Genomic DNA, 13,864 nt, shown 5'->3' on the forward strand with positions numbered 1-13,864 from the left:
TGTATCATTTGACTTACACAACATGCCTACCACTTTGAAGATGCAACATATTTTTTATTGTGAAACTAACAATAAATAAGACAAAAAAACGGAAAACTTGAGCGTCCATAACTATTCACCCACCCAAATTCAATACTTTGTAGAGACACCTTTTTCAGTAATTACAGCTGCAAGTCTCTTACAGCATGCCCGTTCTTTAAGGCAAAACTGCTCCAGCTCCTTCAAGTTGGATGGGTTCCGCTGGTGTACAGCCATTAAGTCATACCACAGATTCTCAATTGAATTCTCACTGTTCCTTCAATTCTGACCAGTCCCTGCTGAAGAAAAACATACCCACAGCATGATGCTGCCACCACCATGCTTCACTGTGGGGATGATGAGAGGTGTTGGGTTTGTGCCAGACATAGCGTTTCCTTGATGGCCAAAAAGCTAAATTTTAGTCTCATCTGACTAGAGTACCTTCTTCCATATGTTTAGGGAGTCTCCCACATGCCCTTTGGCGAACACCAAATGTGTTTGCTTATTTTTTTCTTTAAGCAATGGCTTTTTTTCTGGCCACTCTTCCGTAAAGCCCAGCTCTGTGGAGTGTGCGGCTTAAAGTGGTCCTATGGACAGATACTACGATCTCTGCTGTGGAGCTTTGCAGCTCCTTCAGGGTTATCTTTAGTCTCTTTGTTGCCTCTGATTAATGCCCTCCTTGCCTAATCCGTGAGTTTTGGTGGGCAGCCCTCTCTTGTCAGGTTTGTTGTGGTGCCATATTCTTTCCATTTTTTAATAATGGATTTAAGGGTGCTCCGTGGGATGTTCCACGTACTTCTTCTTCTTCTCTCTACTTCTCCACAACTTTGACCCTGACCTGTTTGGAGAGCTCCTTGGTCTTCATGGTGCTGCTTGCTTGGTGGTGTCCCTTGCTTGGTGGTGTTGCAGACACTGGGGCCTTTCAGAACAGGTGTATATATACTGAGATCATGTGACAGATCATGTGACACTTAGATTGCACACAGGTGTACTTTATTTAACTAATTATGTGACTTCTGAAGGTAATTGGTTGCACCAGATCTTATTTAGGGGCTTCATAGCAAAAGGGGTGAATACATATGCACGCACCACTTTCCATTGTTAATTTTTTTGAATTTTAAACAAGTTATCGTTTTCATTTCAGTTCAACAATTTTCGACTATTTTGTGTAGGTCCATTACATGAAATCCAAATAAAAATCCATTTACATGACAGATTGTAATGCAACAAATTAGGAAAAACGCCAAGGGGGATGAATACTTTTGCAAGGCACTGCAGGTACAGTTGAAGTCGGAAGTTTACATACACCTTAGCCAAATACATTTTTACAAGTTTTTCACAATTCCTGACATTTAATCATAGTAAAAATTCCCTGTCTTAGGTCAGTTAGGATCACCACTTTATTTTAAGAATGTGACATGTCAGAATAATAGTAGAGAGAATGATTTATTTCAGCTTTTATTTCTTTCATCACATTCTCAGTGGGTCAGAAGTTTACATACACTCAATTAGTATTTGGTAGCATTAGCTTTAAATTGTTTAACTTGGGTATAATGTTTTGGGTAGCCTTCCACAAGCTTCCCACAATAAGTTGGGTGAATGTTGGCCCATTCCTCCTGACAGAGCTGGTGTAACTGAGTCAGGTTTGTAGGCGTCCCTGCTCGCACACGCTTTTTCAGTTCTGCCCACACATTTTCTATAGGATTGAGCTCAGGGCTTTGTGATGGCCACTCCAATACCTTAAATTTGTTGTCCTTAAGCCATTTTGCCAGAACTTTGGAAGTATGCTTGGGGTCATTGTCCATTTGGAAGACCCATTTGCAACCAAGATTGAACTTCCTGACTGATGTCTTGAAATGTTGCTTCAATATATCCACATCATTTTCCGTCCTCATGATGCCATCTATTTTGTATAGTGCACCAGTCCCTCCTGCAGCAAAGCCACCCCATAACATGATGCTGCCACCCCCGTGCTTCACAGTTGGGATGGTGTTCTCCGGCTTGCAAGCCTCCCCCCTTTTCCTATAAACATAACGATGGTCATTATGGCCAAACAGTTCTATTTTTGTTTTATCAGACCAGAGGATTTTTCTCCAAAAAGTAGTCCCCATGTGCAGTTGCAAACCATAGTCTGGCTTTTTTTATGGCAGTTTTGGAGCAGTGGCTTCTTCCTTGCTGAGCGGCCTTTCAGGTTATGTCGATATAGGACTCGTTTTACTGTGGATATAGATACTTTTGTACCTCTTTCCTCCAGCATCCTTTGCTGTCCTTTGCTGTTGTTCTGGGATTGATTTGGACATTTTGCACCAAAGTATGTTCATCTCTAGATGACAGAAGGCGTCTCCTTCTTGAGCAGTATGACGGCTGCGTGGTCCCATGGTGTTTATACTTGCAAACCTTTGTTTGTACAGATGAACGTGGTACCTTCAGGCGTTTGGAAATTGCTCCCAGGGATGAACCAGACTTGTGGTCTACAATTTTCTTTCTGAGGTCTTGGCTGATTTCTTTTGATTTTCCAATGATGTCAAGCAAAGAGGCACTGAGTTTGAAGGTAGGCCTTGAAATACATCCACAGGTACAATTGACTCAAATGATGTCAATTAGCCTATCAGAAGCTTCTAAAGCCATGACATCTTTTTCTGGAATTTTCCAAGCTGTTTTAAAGGCACAGTCAACTTAGTGTATGTCAACTTCTGACCCACTGGAATTGTGATACAGTGAATTATAAGTAAAATAATCTGTAAACAATTGTTGGACAAATTACTTGTGTCATGCACAAAGTAGATGTCCCAAACGACTTTCCAAAACTATAGTTTGTTAACCAGACATTTGTGCAGTGGTTGAAAAACAAGTTTTAAATGGCTCCATCTTAAGTGTATGTAAACTTTCGACTTCAACTGTATATACCGTTGATAGAATGATTCAGACTGTAGTCATGACAAGGTACGACTGTCTGTATCTGTGACACGACTGTCTATATCTGTGAGAACGATGAGGAAGGACCCTTCCCTCACATAAATCTACTCCTGATCAGACGCCGTCGTATAAATTACAGGCCGTGAACCAGGAGATATGAGTAAAACCTCTCAAAGTAGCTTCTTCTCTTAAAGCCTCCATTGAATATTCCACAAACCATTCCTTTTGGATATGACCTAATTGTTTTTGAGCAAGGAAGGGTTGACACAGGTTTGACACAGCCACAGAGTTCTTGGCATATTTTACTTCTCTCGCTGCCTCCATAAACAGTCATAAACAGTACTGTACTGGCCATAAACCGGGGCGACATGTTTAAGCGTCACTCTCTCTTTGTCCCATTCTCTCTTCTTTATCTATCTCTCTTTCACTCCCACTATTCATATTTCTTACATGTGCTGTTTTCCTTTCAACGGCAGTCTCTCAGTTATCTATCAACAGTCCTGTTCTTTCTTTCACTGTTTTTCTCCTTCTCCCCTTACTCTTTCTGTGACTCGTCCTTCCACGCTTTCTTAGCATCTCTCAGTCATGTGGGCACTCTGTTAAATAAATATTTGCTGAAATATGAGCTTACCATATGAGCTGTGACTAAGCTGCTCTCAACAAACACACAAAGACTCACACAGACATTTATAAACAGCACGGAGCGCCCCAGACAGTTTTGAAGCATGGCAGATAAGCCAACACTTATCTGTGTTTGTCTATGGTCCATTTTATGACCTTATTTTCTCCATGTCAGTGTTGAATATGAACTTTTCAGTATCTCCACCTCACCACCCTTTGTGCTTCCCTCCACACACACCCAACTAGTAATATCAAACAGGTATAATATATGGCTTTACATTAAGGCACGGTCTACCTAGCTTTACATTCATATTAGTACTCTATTAAGTTTTGTTCTTAGTGATTGTTTTGCTGTTTTCTTCACCATAGTGTTTACAGATGGTGTTTGTTTCCAGAGGCCAAACCTCCCTCCGCCCCCTCGCAGAATTCTGCTGACTGAACATTTTACACAAACATTACAGTGCAATTGAATGTGTTTACAAGATCATGTCTGAAAGGAATTGTCTGTATGTTTCAATATGTAAACATTGAGGAGAGATGTTTGGAAAATATAATTTACTTCACCACTTACATTCCATGGGTTGTAAATATTAGCTAAACGAATTCAAACAACAATTATATTTACGTGTGATTATTATTATATATATATTTTTTTACATTAGAACACCTATATGGTAGAGAGATGCCTTATTTCTTATACAGTCTATGGCCGAGATGCAATATTGAAAGACCCGTAAGACAAACGTTTGGGGTAGTGCTGTTTGTCCTCGCTGCCAGTCCGTAGTAGGCCTTGAAACGAATGAAAGCTCACAAACTACCAAAGGTAGGGAGATAGTCTGAATGTATAGTTCTAAACATTTTGTAAAACAATTTACGACTACTTACCAACATGTAACTTTACTCCACAAAATAAACTGCGCTTGGTGGTTGATAAAAGGAAAGATCACGTTTAAGGAGTCATAGAAGCTAGCTAGCTATTTAGCCAGCTAAGCTAGCTTGCGAACATTAGTTGGCTTGCTAAATTTTCTAATTTTAGCTGGCTAGTTTCCTACAATATGTTTGTTCTGACCACGTTAGCTAACTATTGCAGACAACTTGCCAGTACAAAGTAAATGTGACATAAGTTGCGAACAATACAGCTAACCTTACTGTTAGCCAGAAGATTCTAACGTTGCGCTTGTTTACATTGAGCTGCACTGGGGTCAGAACGCAATTATGGTTAGATTAAAGGCCCATTGCAGTCAACGTTATTTTCCTGAGTTTTGTATATATATACCCACACTATGTAGTTGGAATAATATTGTGAAAAGGATCATGCCTTTGGTGTAAGAGCTCTTTTAAAAGATCCAGGCTGTATCACAACTGGCAATGATTGGGAGTCCCAAAGGGAGTAACACAATTAGCCTAGCGTTGGCCGGTGTAGGCCGTAATTGTAAATTTGTTCTCAACTGACTTGCCGAGTTAAACATTCAATTTTAAAAAGACCACCAAGAAATGTCAGCCTGTTTTGGTGGGATGTGCCAAATATACAGTGAAATGCTTATTTACGAGGCCCAGCATTGCAGTTTCCCCCCAAAATATGGATGAGAATAAGAGATAATTACAGAACAGCAGTAAAAATTAACAATATATACAGGGAGGGGTGCCGGTTAGTTGAGGTAGTATGTACATGCAGGTAGAGCTATGTAAGTGACTATGCATAGATGACAACAGAGAGTGGCAGTGATGTGGAGGGGGGCAATGCAAATAGTCTGGGTAGCCATTTGATTAGATGTTCAGGAGTCTTATGGCTTGGGGTAATAGCTGTTTAGAAGCCTCTTGGACCTAGACTTGGCACTCTGGTACCGCTTGCTCTGCAGTAGCAGAGAGAACAGTCTAGGGTGGCTGGAGTCTTTGACAATTTTTAGGGCCTACCTCTGACACTGCCTGGTATAGAGGTCCTGAATGGCAGGAAGCTTGGCCACAGTGATGTACTGGGCCGTTTGCGCTACCCTCTGTAGTGCCTTGCGGTCGGAGGCCGAGCAGTTGCCATACCAGGCAGTGATGCAACCAGCCCGGATGCTCTCGATGGTGCAGCTGTAGAACCTTTTGAGGATCTGAGGACCCATGCCAAATCTTTTCAGTCTACTGAGGGGGAATATGTTTTTGTCATGCCCGCTTCATGACTGGCTTGGTGTCCTTGGACCATGTTAGTTTGTTGGTGATGTGGACACCAAGGAACTTGAAGCTCTCAACCTGCTACACTGCAGCCTCTTCGATGAAAATGGGGCCGTGCTCGGTCCTCTTTTTTCTATAGTCCACAATCATCTCCTTTGTCTTGATCACGTTGAAGGAGAGGTTGTTGTCCTGGCACCACACGGCCAAGTCTCTGACCTACTCCTTGTAGGCCGTCCTCTTGTTGTCGGTGATCAGGCCTACCACTGTTGTGTTATCTGCAAATGTAATGATGGTGTTGGAGTCGTGCCTGGCCGTGCAGTCATGATTGAACAGGGAGTACAGGAGGGGGCTGAGCATGCACCCTTGAGGGGCCCCTGTGTTGAGGATCAGTGTGGCGGATGTGTTGTTGGGTACCCATCAGGAAGTCCAGGATCCAGTTGCAGAGGGAGGCATTTAGTCCCAGGGTCCTTAGCTTACTGATGAGCTTTGAAGGCACTATGGTGTTGAATGCTGAGCTGTAGTCAATGAATAGCATTCTCACATCGGTGTTCCTTTTGTCCAGGTGGGAAAGGGCAGTGTGGAGTGAAATAGAGATTGCATAATCTGTGGACCTGTGGGGGCGGTATGCAAATTGGAGTGGGTCAAGGGTTTCTGGGATGATGGTGTTGATGTGAGCCATGACCAGCCTTTCAAAGCACTTCATGGCTACAGACGTGAGTGCTACGAGTCGGTAGTCATTTAGGCAGGTTACCTTAATGTTCTTGGGCACAGGCACTATGTTGGTCTGCTTAAAACATGTTGGTATTACAGACTCGGACAAGGGAGAGGTTGAAAATATCAGTGAAGAGACTTGCCAGTTGGTCAGAGCATGCTCGCAGTACACGTCCTGGTAATCCTTCTGGCTCTGCGGCCTTGTGAATGTTAACCTGTTTAAAGGTCTTACTCACATCAGCTGCAGAGAGCGTTATCACACAGTCTTCCGGTACAACTGGTGCTCTCATGCATGTTTCAGTGTTATTTTCCTCGAAGCGAGCATAGAAGTAGTTTAGCTCGTCTGGTAGGCTCGTGTCACTGGGCAGCTTCCCTTTCTGGTCTGTAATGGTTAGCAAGCCCTACAGCATCCAACGAGCGTCAAAGCTGGTGTAGTATGACTCGATCTTTGTCATGTATTGATGCTTTGTCTGTTTGATGATTCGTCGGAGGGCATAGCTGGATTTCTTATAAGTCTCCGGGTTACAGTCCCGCTTCTTGAAAGTGGCAGCTCTAGCGTTTAGCTCAGTGCAGATTCTGCCTGTCATCCATGGCTTCTGGTTGGGGTATGTACGTAAGTCACTGTGGGGACAACGTCATCGATGCACTTATTTATGAAGCCAATGACAGATGTGGTGTACTCCTCAATGCCATTGGAGGAATCCCATAACATATTCCAGTCTGTGCTAGCAAAACAGTCCTGTAGTTTAGCATCTGCTTCATCTGACAACTTTTTTTATTGATCTAATCACTGGCGCTTCCTGCTTTAATTTTTGCTTGTAAGCAGGAATCAGGAGGATGGAATTATGGTCAGATTTGCCAAATGGCGGGCAAAGGAGAGCTTTGTATGCATCTCTGTGTGTGGAGTAAAGGTGGCCCAGAGTTCTTTACCCTCTGGTTGCACATTTAACATGCTGATAGGAATTTGGTAAAACTGATTAAGTTTCCCTGCATTAAAGTACCCTGGCTACTAGGAGCGCCACCTCAGTGTGAGAGTTTTCTTGTTTTCTTATGGAGGAATACAGCTCATTCTATGCTATCTTAGTGCCAACCTCTGACTGAGGTGGTATGTAAACAGCTACGAAGAATACAGATGAGAACTCTCTCGGTAGGTAGTGGGGTCTACAGTTTATCATGATATACTCAACCCCAGGCGAGCAATAGCTCGAGACTTCCTTTGATATAGTGCACCAGCTGTTGCTTTTATTTACAAAAATACATAGTCCGCCGGCCCTTGTCTAACCAGACGCCACTGTTCTATCCTGCCGGTACATCGTATAACCATGTTGAGTTTGTCGTCGTTCAGCCACGACTCTGTGAAGCATAAGATGTTACAGTTTTTAATGTCTCGTTGGTAGTTTAATCTTCTTATTGTCCAAAGATTGCATGTTTGCTAGCAGAATTGAGGGAAGTGGGGGTTTATTCGATCGCCTCCGACTTCTCAGAAGGCAGCCCGCTCTCCAGCCTCTCTTTCTCCGCCTCCTCTTCATGCAGATCACGGGGGTCGGGGCCTGTTCCCGAGGGAGCCGTATATCCTCCGTCTCGGGCTCGTCAGAGTCGTGAAAGAAGAAACAGGATTCTGCTAGTCCGTGGTGAGTAATCACAGTTCTGATGTCTAGAAGTTATTTTCGGTCGTATGAGACGGTAGCGGCAACATTATGTACAAAATGGGTTAAAATAATAAGTTACAAACAACGCAGATAAATAAACAAAAAAACACAATCGGTTGGGGGCACGTAAAACGTCTGCCTTCTGCTCCAGCTCCATCTTACATCCACCAGGTGGTAAATTAGTTAATGGGCGGTATTAGATTATGCTGAGCTGTGGGGCACTGGTCTATGGCCCGTGATGTGAATGGAAAAAGTGGTGAGGGAGGAGCACCTTTCTCAAATTGAACAGTAATCTACACTGCGCGGTCGTGTTGTCAACATGGTACATCATCCAGTAACATACAACCTTTTTATCAAAAGCAATCACTTTTGAATGTGAACACAGGCCAGATTAATCGATTCCCTTCAGTAAGCGAGTGAGTTCCAAACCTCTCTGCCAATAACAGAAAGTTATCCATTTTCCCCGCCCCGCATAGACCACTCCCAGACAGTCCTAACAAAATTCTTGCTTGAGAAATTGCTATTTGCTAAGAAGCTATTTTTGTTTCTTGTTGACCATTTCAATTGAAAACAGTCACAGTAAGGTTACCCAGAAGTTATTTGATATTGAGAGAAAAATGGCAACATTGGACCTTTAAGACACCTTGGAGCAAGATATGGATCGGGAAAACCTACTTCAATGCAAAGATGGGATGTTACACTGTACTCTAAATTTGACCTAATTTGATGAATGCATTTTGAACATCTCATTACCACAGGCAACATCATGTCGGCGGACACCAAAATCGCAGAGCTTTTAACAGAGCTCCATCAACTCATCAAGCAGACGCAGGTAAGTCTCAACCAATGGTTTCTACACCCAAGTGCTGTTGTCATCAGGAGCGCTGACCTGTGATTCAGGTACCACAGTGGAGGAATAGCTACCTAGCTGGTTATATTCAAATGTGACTCCAATTACTCATATTTTTCCATCATGCCATCATAGGGATTGAAGTCACATTTGGGAGTAGTGTAATAACTAGCAATACAGAATAGGAATGATATTCAGAGATCAAATTAAATCTCATTGCCAAACATCAATCACTGTAATACATTTTGTGTGCACATTGCATGTTATTCTTGTTGATATATTGCATCAACCACATTGTAATATTAATCCCTTTCCTTCTCTTTTTCAGGAGGAGCGGTCGCGCAGTGAACACAACCTGCTCAACATCCAGAAAACACATGAGAGGATGCAGACTGAGAACAAGAGTGAGCCTCTTCCTCGCCTCCCCACATTCCCCTTTGTCCATCCACACTGCAACACTGTTTTAAAACTCTTTATATTACTGTTACACACCGTTTCTATTTATGTATTGTCAGGCTAAGCCAGTTCTTCTATCCTCATGGGGACCTAAAATTAATTTCCATTCAAAATCCTATTTTCTCTAACCCCTAAACCTAACCCTTACTTGTAACCCTAAACCTTACCACTAACTTCTTATCCGAATTGTAACCCTAAACCCTAAGATCAAAATATTACTATCCTTGTGGGGACTTTGGGGCTTTTAGATCCCCATAAGGATACACACACACACACACACACACACACACACACACAGTGTAATAAGGTGTTATTCTTGTTTCTCCCTCCCCCAGCCTCCCCTTACTACCGGACTAAGCTGAGGGGACTCTACACCACAGCCAGAGCAGACGCTGAGGCAGAGTGCAGGTCGGTAGCCTACACTTGAAAAAGAAAAGGAGAGCCGCACACTCTAGGAGCTCAGATGCAATAATTTAATAACCTAATAACCAACGAAGACAGCTTGTCTGTCGAAGCATCAGGGTAGCCTACACTGATATCCCTATGCCCCTTGCCCTATGGACCCTTGAAGTGTCCACTGATCTGATATGGTAGGTTTGGTGTAAGCCATTTAATGTAATGTTTCCTTTCACCTATCCAACTGTGGTAGTTCAGTGATTGGATGTGTTTTTGCGTTCAGAAATCATCACCACCATGTGGAGTACGTAAGTACAGCTTAATTCCAAAGAAATAAGTCGGGCGCCACTCTTTCTCTCCCACAGTATTCTTCGTCATGCTCTCGACAAAATTGCAGAGATCAAATCCTTATTGGAGGAGAGGCGAATAGGTAAGAATGGAAGGAAGGAGACGAGAATAAGCCACTGTTAACCATTGAGATGCAGCCCATGCCTCACTCTTTCCTCTCTCTCTCCTCTCCCCCAGCGGCTAAGATGGCAGGGGTGAACAGTGACAATGACCCCCCCAGGAAGACCATGCGGAGGGGGGTGCTGATGACACTGCTCCAACAGTCAGCCATGACGCTCCCGCTGTGGATTGGCAAGCCAGGAGACAGGTAGGGTCTGATGATTCAGTCTCTCCTGAGCTCAGTATAGTAGTGCACAACATTTTACAACGGGAAACAAAAATGTATTTATTTTTATTTCCCCCCCCCGTATTTCGTAGTATCCAATTGGTAGTAGTTACAGTTTTGTCTCATCGCTGCAACTCCCGTACAGACTCGGGAGAGGCAAAGGTCGAGATCCATGCGTCCTCCGAAACACAACCCAAAACAAGCTGCACTGCTTCTTGACACAATGCCCATCCAACCCGGAAGCCAGCCGCACCAATGTGTCGGAGGAAACACTACACCTGGCGACCGTGTCGGCGTGCACTGCGCCCGGCCTGCCACAGGAGTTGCTAGTGGGCGATGAGACAAGGATATCCCTGGCGGCCAACCCCACCCTAAGCTGGACGACGCTGGGCCAATTGTGCAACGCCCCATGGGCCTCCCGGTCGCGGCCAGCTGCGACAGAGCCTGGACTCAAACCCAGACTCTCTAGTGGCACAGCTAGCACTGCGATGCAGTGCCTTAGACCACTGTGCCACTCGGGAGGCCAAAATCTGTGTTCTTGTTGTGTACATTTCAAGTTCAGTACCCCCCCCCCCCATTTCTTTTCCACCTGCCCCTTTTTTCTGTCCTCCATTACTATATTACTCCCTCAACCCTAAAACCCTCCATCCTTCCCTGTATCCCCCTCTCCTCCAGTCCTCCTCCCCTGTGTGGGGCGATGCCAGCCAACAGTGACTACGTGGCCAAGCAAGGGGACAAGGTGGCAGCGCGGGTCAAGGCCGTGGACGGAGACGAACAGTGGATCCTGGCCGAGGTGGTCAGCTACAGCCACTCCACCAACAAGTAACTATCAGCAAATCAGCTACAGCCACTTTTAGCCAATCAAGTACAGCCATGTACCACTGTTACCAATCAACTACAGCCTTTAACACTTTTAGCCAATCAGCTACAACACAGACTGTTTTGAGTTGTATTCTTTTGCTCTATCCTTCAGGTACGAAGTGGATGACATTGATGAGGAAGGAAAAGAGTAAGTCAATGTCTTCATTTTCTATATTTCTTTTCCTACTATTTTGTGTTGTAGTACATTATATTTTATGCCCTGAAAATCTCACCTTGGATATAATTACAATTATCTACTCTACTTCTTATCCCCCCCCCTCCCATCCTCCTACTCCAGGAGACACACCCTGAGCAGGCGGCGTATCATCCCCCTGCCCCAGTGGAAGGCCAACCCAGAGACGGACCCGGAGGCCCTGTTCAGTAAAGACCAGCTGGTGCTGGCCCTCTACCCCCAGACCACCTGCTTCTACAGAGCCCTCATCCACACACACCCACACCGGGTGAGACAAGGAAAGGCAGAGGAGAGGAGCGGGGGGGGGGGGCTGATTGACGTCATTTGAATACATTTTGTTTGATGACGAAACTACATAAAGCTGGTTCAGAGATAATGTTACTGTACACCAAACCCTGCATCCAAGCAGTCCCCTCGCTTGGCAGCTTCCCCTCCATCAATCCTAACCTTAACCATTATTGGGGAAAATGCTAAATTGACCCCAAATCATCTGTGAACTCTGTTCTCTCCACAAACCACCATGCTCTCTCTGCTCTCTCAGCCCCAGGACGACTACTCAGTGCTGTTTGAGGACACGTCGTACGCAGACGGCTACTCCCCGCCCCTCAACGTAGCTCAGAGATACGTGGTGGCCTGCAAAGAGAACAAAAAGAAGTAAAGAAGAGACTGATGAAGAGGAGAAGAAAGAGAGGAGTCAGGATAAATCAAGGGGACTGTGACTGAAGATACTGTATTTTGTCAGACTTGACAAGTACACTGTGTAGACAAGTGTTCCTAGACAAGTGTTTCCAACCACCCCCCCTCCCCAGAATAACAATGGATTCCATACCTTAACCACACGTATGGACACACTGAGGGCGGGTTTCAAATAAAATAACATCAAATGAAACTTTACTTGTCACATGCGCCGAATACAAGTGTAGACCTTACTGCGAAATGCTTATTTACAAGCCCTTGACCAAAGGTGCAATTCAAGGAGAATTAATAAAATATTTACCAAATAAACTAAAGTAAAAAATAATAAAAAGTAACACAATAACATAACAATAACGAGGCTATATACCGAGGGTACCGATACCGAGTCAGTGTGCGGGGGTACAGGTTAGAGGTCATTTGTACATTTAGGTAGGGGTGAAGTGACTATGCATAGATAATAAACCGCGAGTAGCAGCAGTGTACAAAACAAATGGAGGGGGGGTCAATGTAATAGTCTGTTGGCCATTTGCTTAATTGCTCAGCAGTCTTATGGCTTGGGGGTAGAAGCTGTTAAGGAGCCTTTTGGTCCTAGACTTGGCGCTCAGGTACCGCTTGCCGTGCGGTAGAAGAGAAAATAGTCTGACTTGGGTGACTGGAGTCTCTGACAATTATATGGGCTTTCCTCTGACACCGCCTATTATATAGGTTCTGGATTGCAAGAAGCTTGGCCCCAGTGATGTACTGGGCCATACGCACTACCCTCTGTAGCGCCTTACGGTCAGATGCCGAGCAGTTGCCATACCAGGCGGTGATGCGACCGGTCAGGATGCTCTCTATGGTGCAGCTGTAGAACTCTTGAGGATCTGGGGATCAATGCCAAATCTTTTTAGTCTCCCGAGGGGGAAAAGGTTTTGTCGTGCCCTCTTCATGACTCTCTTGGTGTGTTTGGACTAGAGGTCGACCGACTATGATTTTTCAACGCCGATACCAATTATTGGAGGATGAAAAAAAGCCGATACCGATTAATCTGCCGTTTTTTAAATGTATTTTATTTATTTGTTATAATGACAATTACAACAATACTGAATGAACACTTATTTTAACTTAATATAATACATTAAAAAAAATCTATTTAGCCTCAAATAAATAATGAAACATGTTCAATTTGGTTTAAATAATGCAAAAACAAAGTGTTGGAGAAGAAAGTAAAAGTGCGATATGTGCCATGTAAGAAAGCTAACGTTTAAGTTCCTTGCTCAGAACATGAGAACATATGAAAGCTGGTGGTTCCTTTTAACATGAGTCTTCAATATTCCCAGGTAAGGAGTTTTAGGTTGTAGTTATTATAGGACTATTTATCTCTATACCATTTGCATTTCATTAACCTTTGACTATTGTATGTTCTTATAGGCACTTTAGTATTGCCAGTGTAACAGTATAGCTTCCGTCCCTCTCCTCGCTGGGCTCGAACCAGGAACACAACGACAGCCACCCTCGAAGCAGCGTTACCCATGCAGAGCAAGGGGAACAACTACTCCAAGAACGAGTGACGTTTGAAACGCTATCAGCGCGCACCCCGCTAACTAGCTAGACGTTTCACATCGGTTACACCAGCCTAATCTCGGGAGTTGATAGGCTTTAAGTCATAAACAGCGCAATGCTTGACG

The 13,864-nt window shown here is 44.1% G+C and overlaps 1 protein-coding gene across 1 annotated transcript; it reads left to right on the forward strand.

The window, feature by feature from the left end:
* The first annotated feature begins 4,251 nt into the window (after positions 1 to 4,251).
* Positions 4,252 to 12,398, forward strand: LOC110521884 (SAGA-associated factor 29). The gene is made up of 11 exons (XM_036969469.2): positions 4,252 to 4,378; positions 7,957 to 8,054; positions 8,831 to 8,904; positions 9,251 to 9,326; positions 9,714 to 9,786; positions 10,140 to 10,204; positions 10,300 to 10,429; positions 11,123 to 11,269; positions 11,421 to 11,456; positions 11,607 to 11,769; positions 12,043 to 12,398. Exons 3-11 carry the CDS (start codon positions 8,839 to 8,841, stop codon positions 12,157 to 12,159), a joined length of 873 nt encoding a protein of 290 aa, XP_036825364.1. The 5' UTR covers positions 4,252 to 4,378; positions 7,957 to 8,054; positions 8,831 to 8,838; the 3' UTR covers positions 12,160 to 12,398.
* Positions 12,399 to 13,864: the final 1,466 nt, after the last annotated feature.

The sequence above is a fragment of the Oncorhynchus mykiss genome, chromosome 4, assembly GCF_057628025.1.
Source record: "Oncorhynchus mykiss isolate SJ-2025 chromosome 4, ASM5762802v1, whole genome shotgun sequence".
In the NCBI taxonomy this organism is placed as follows: Eukaryota; Metazoa; Chordata; class Actinopteri; order Salmoniformes; family Salmonidae; genus Oncorhynchus; species Oncorhynchus mykiss.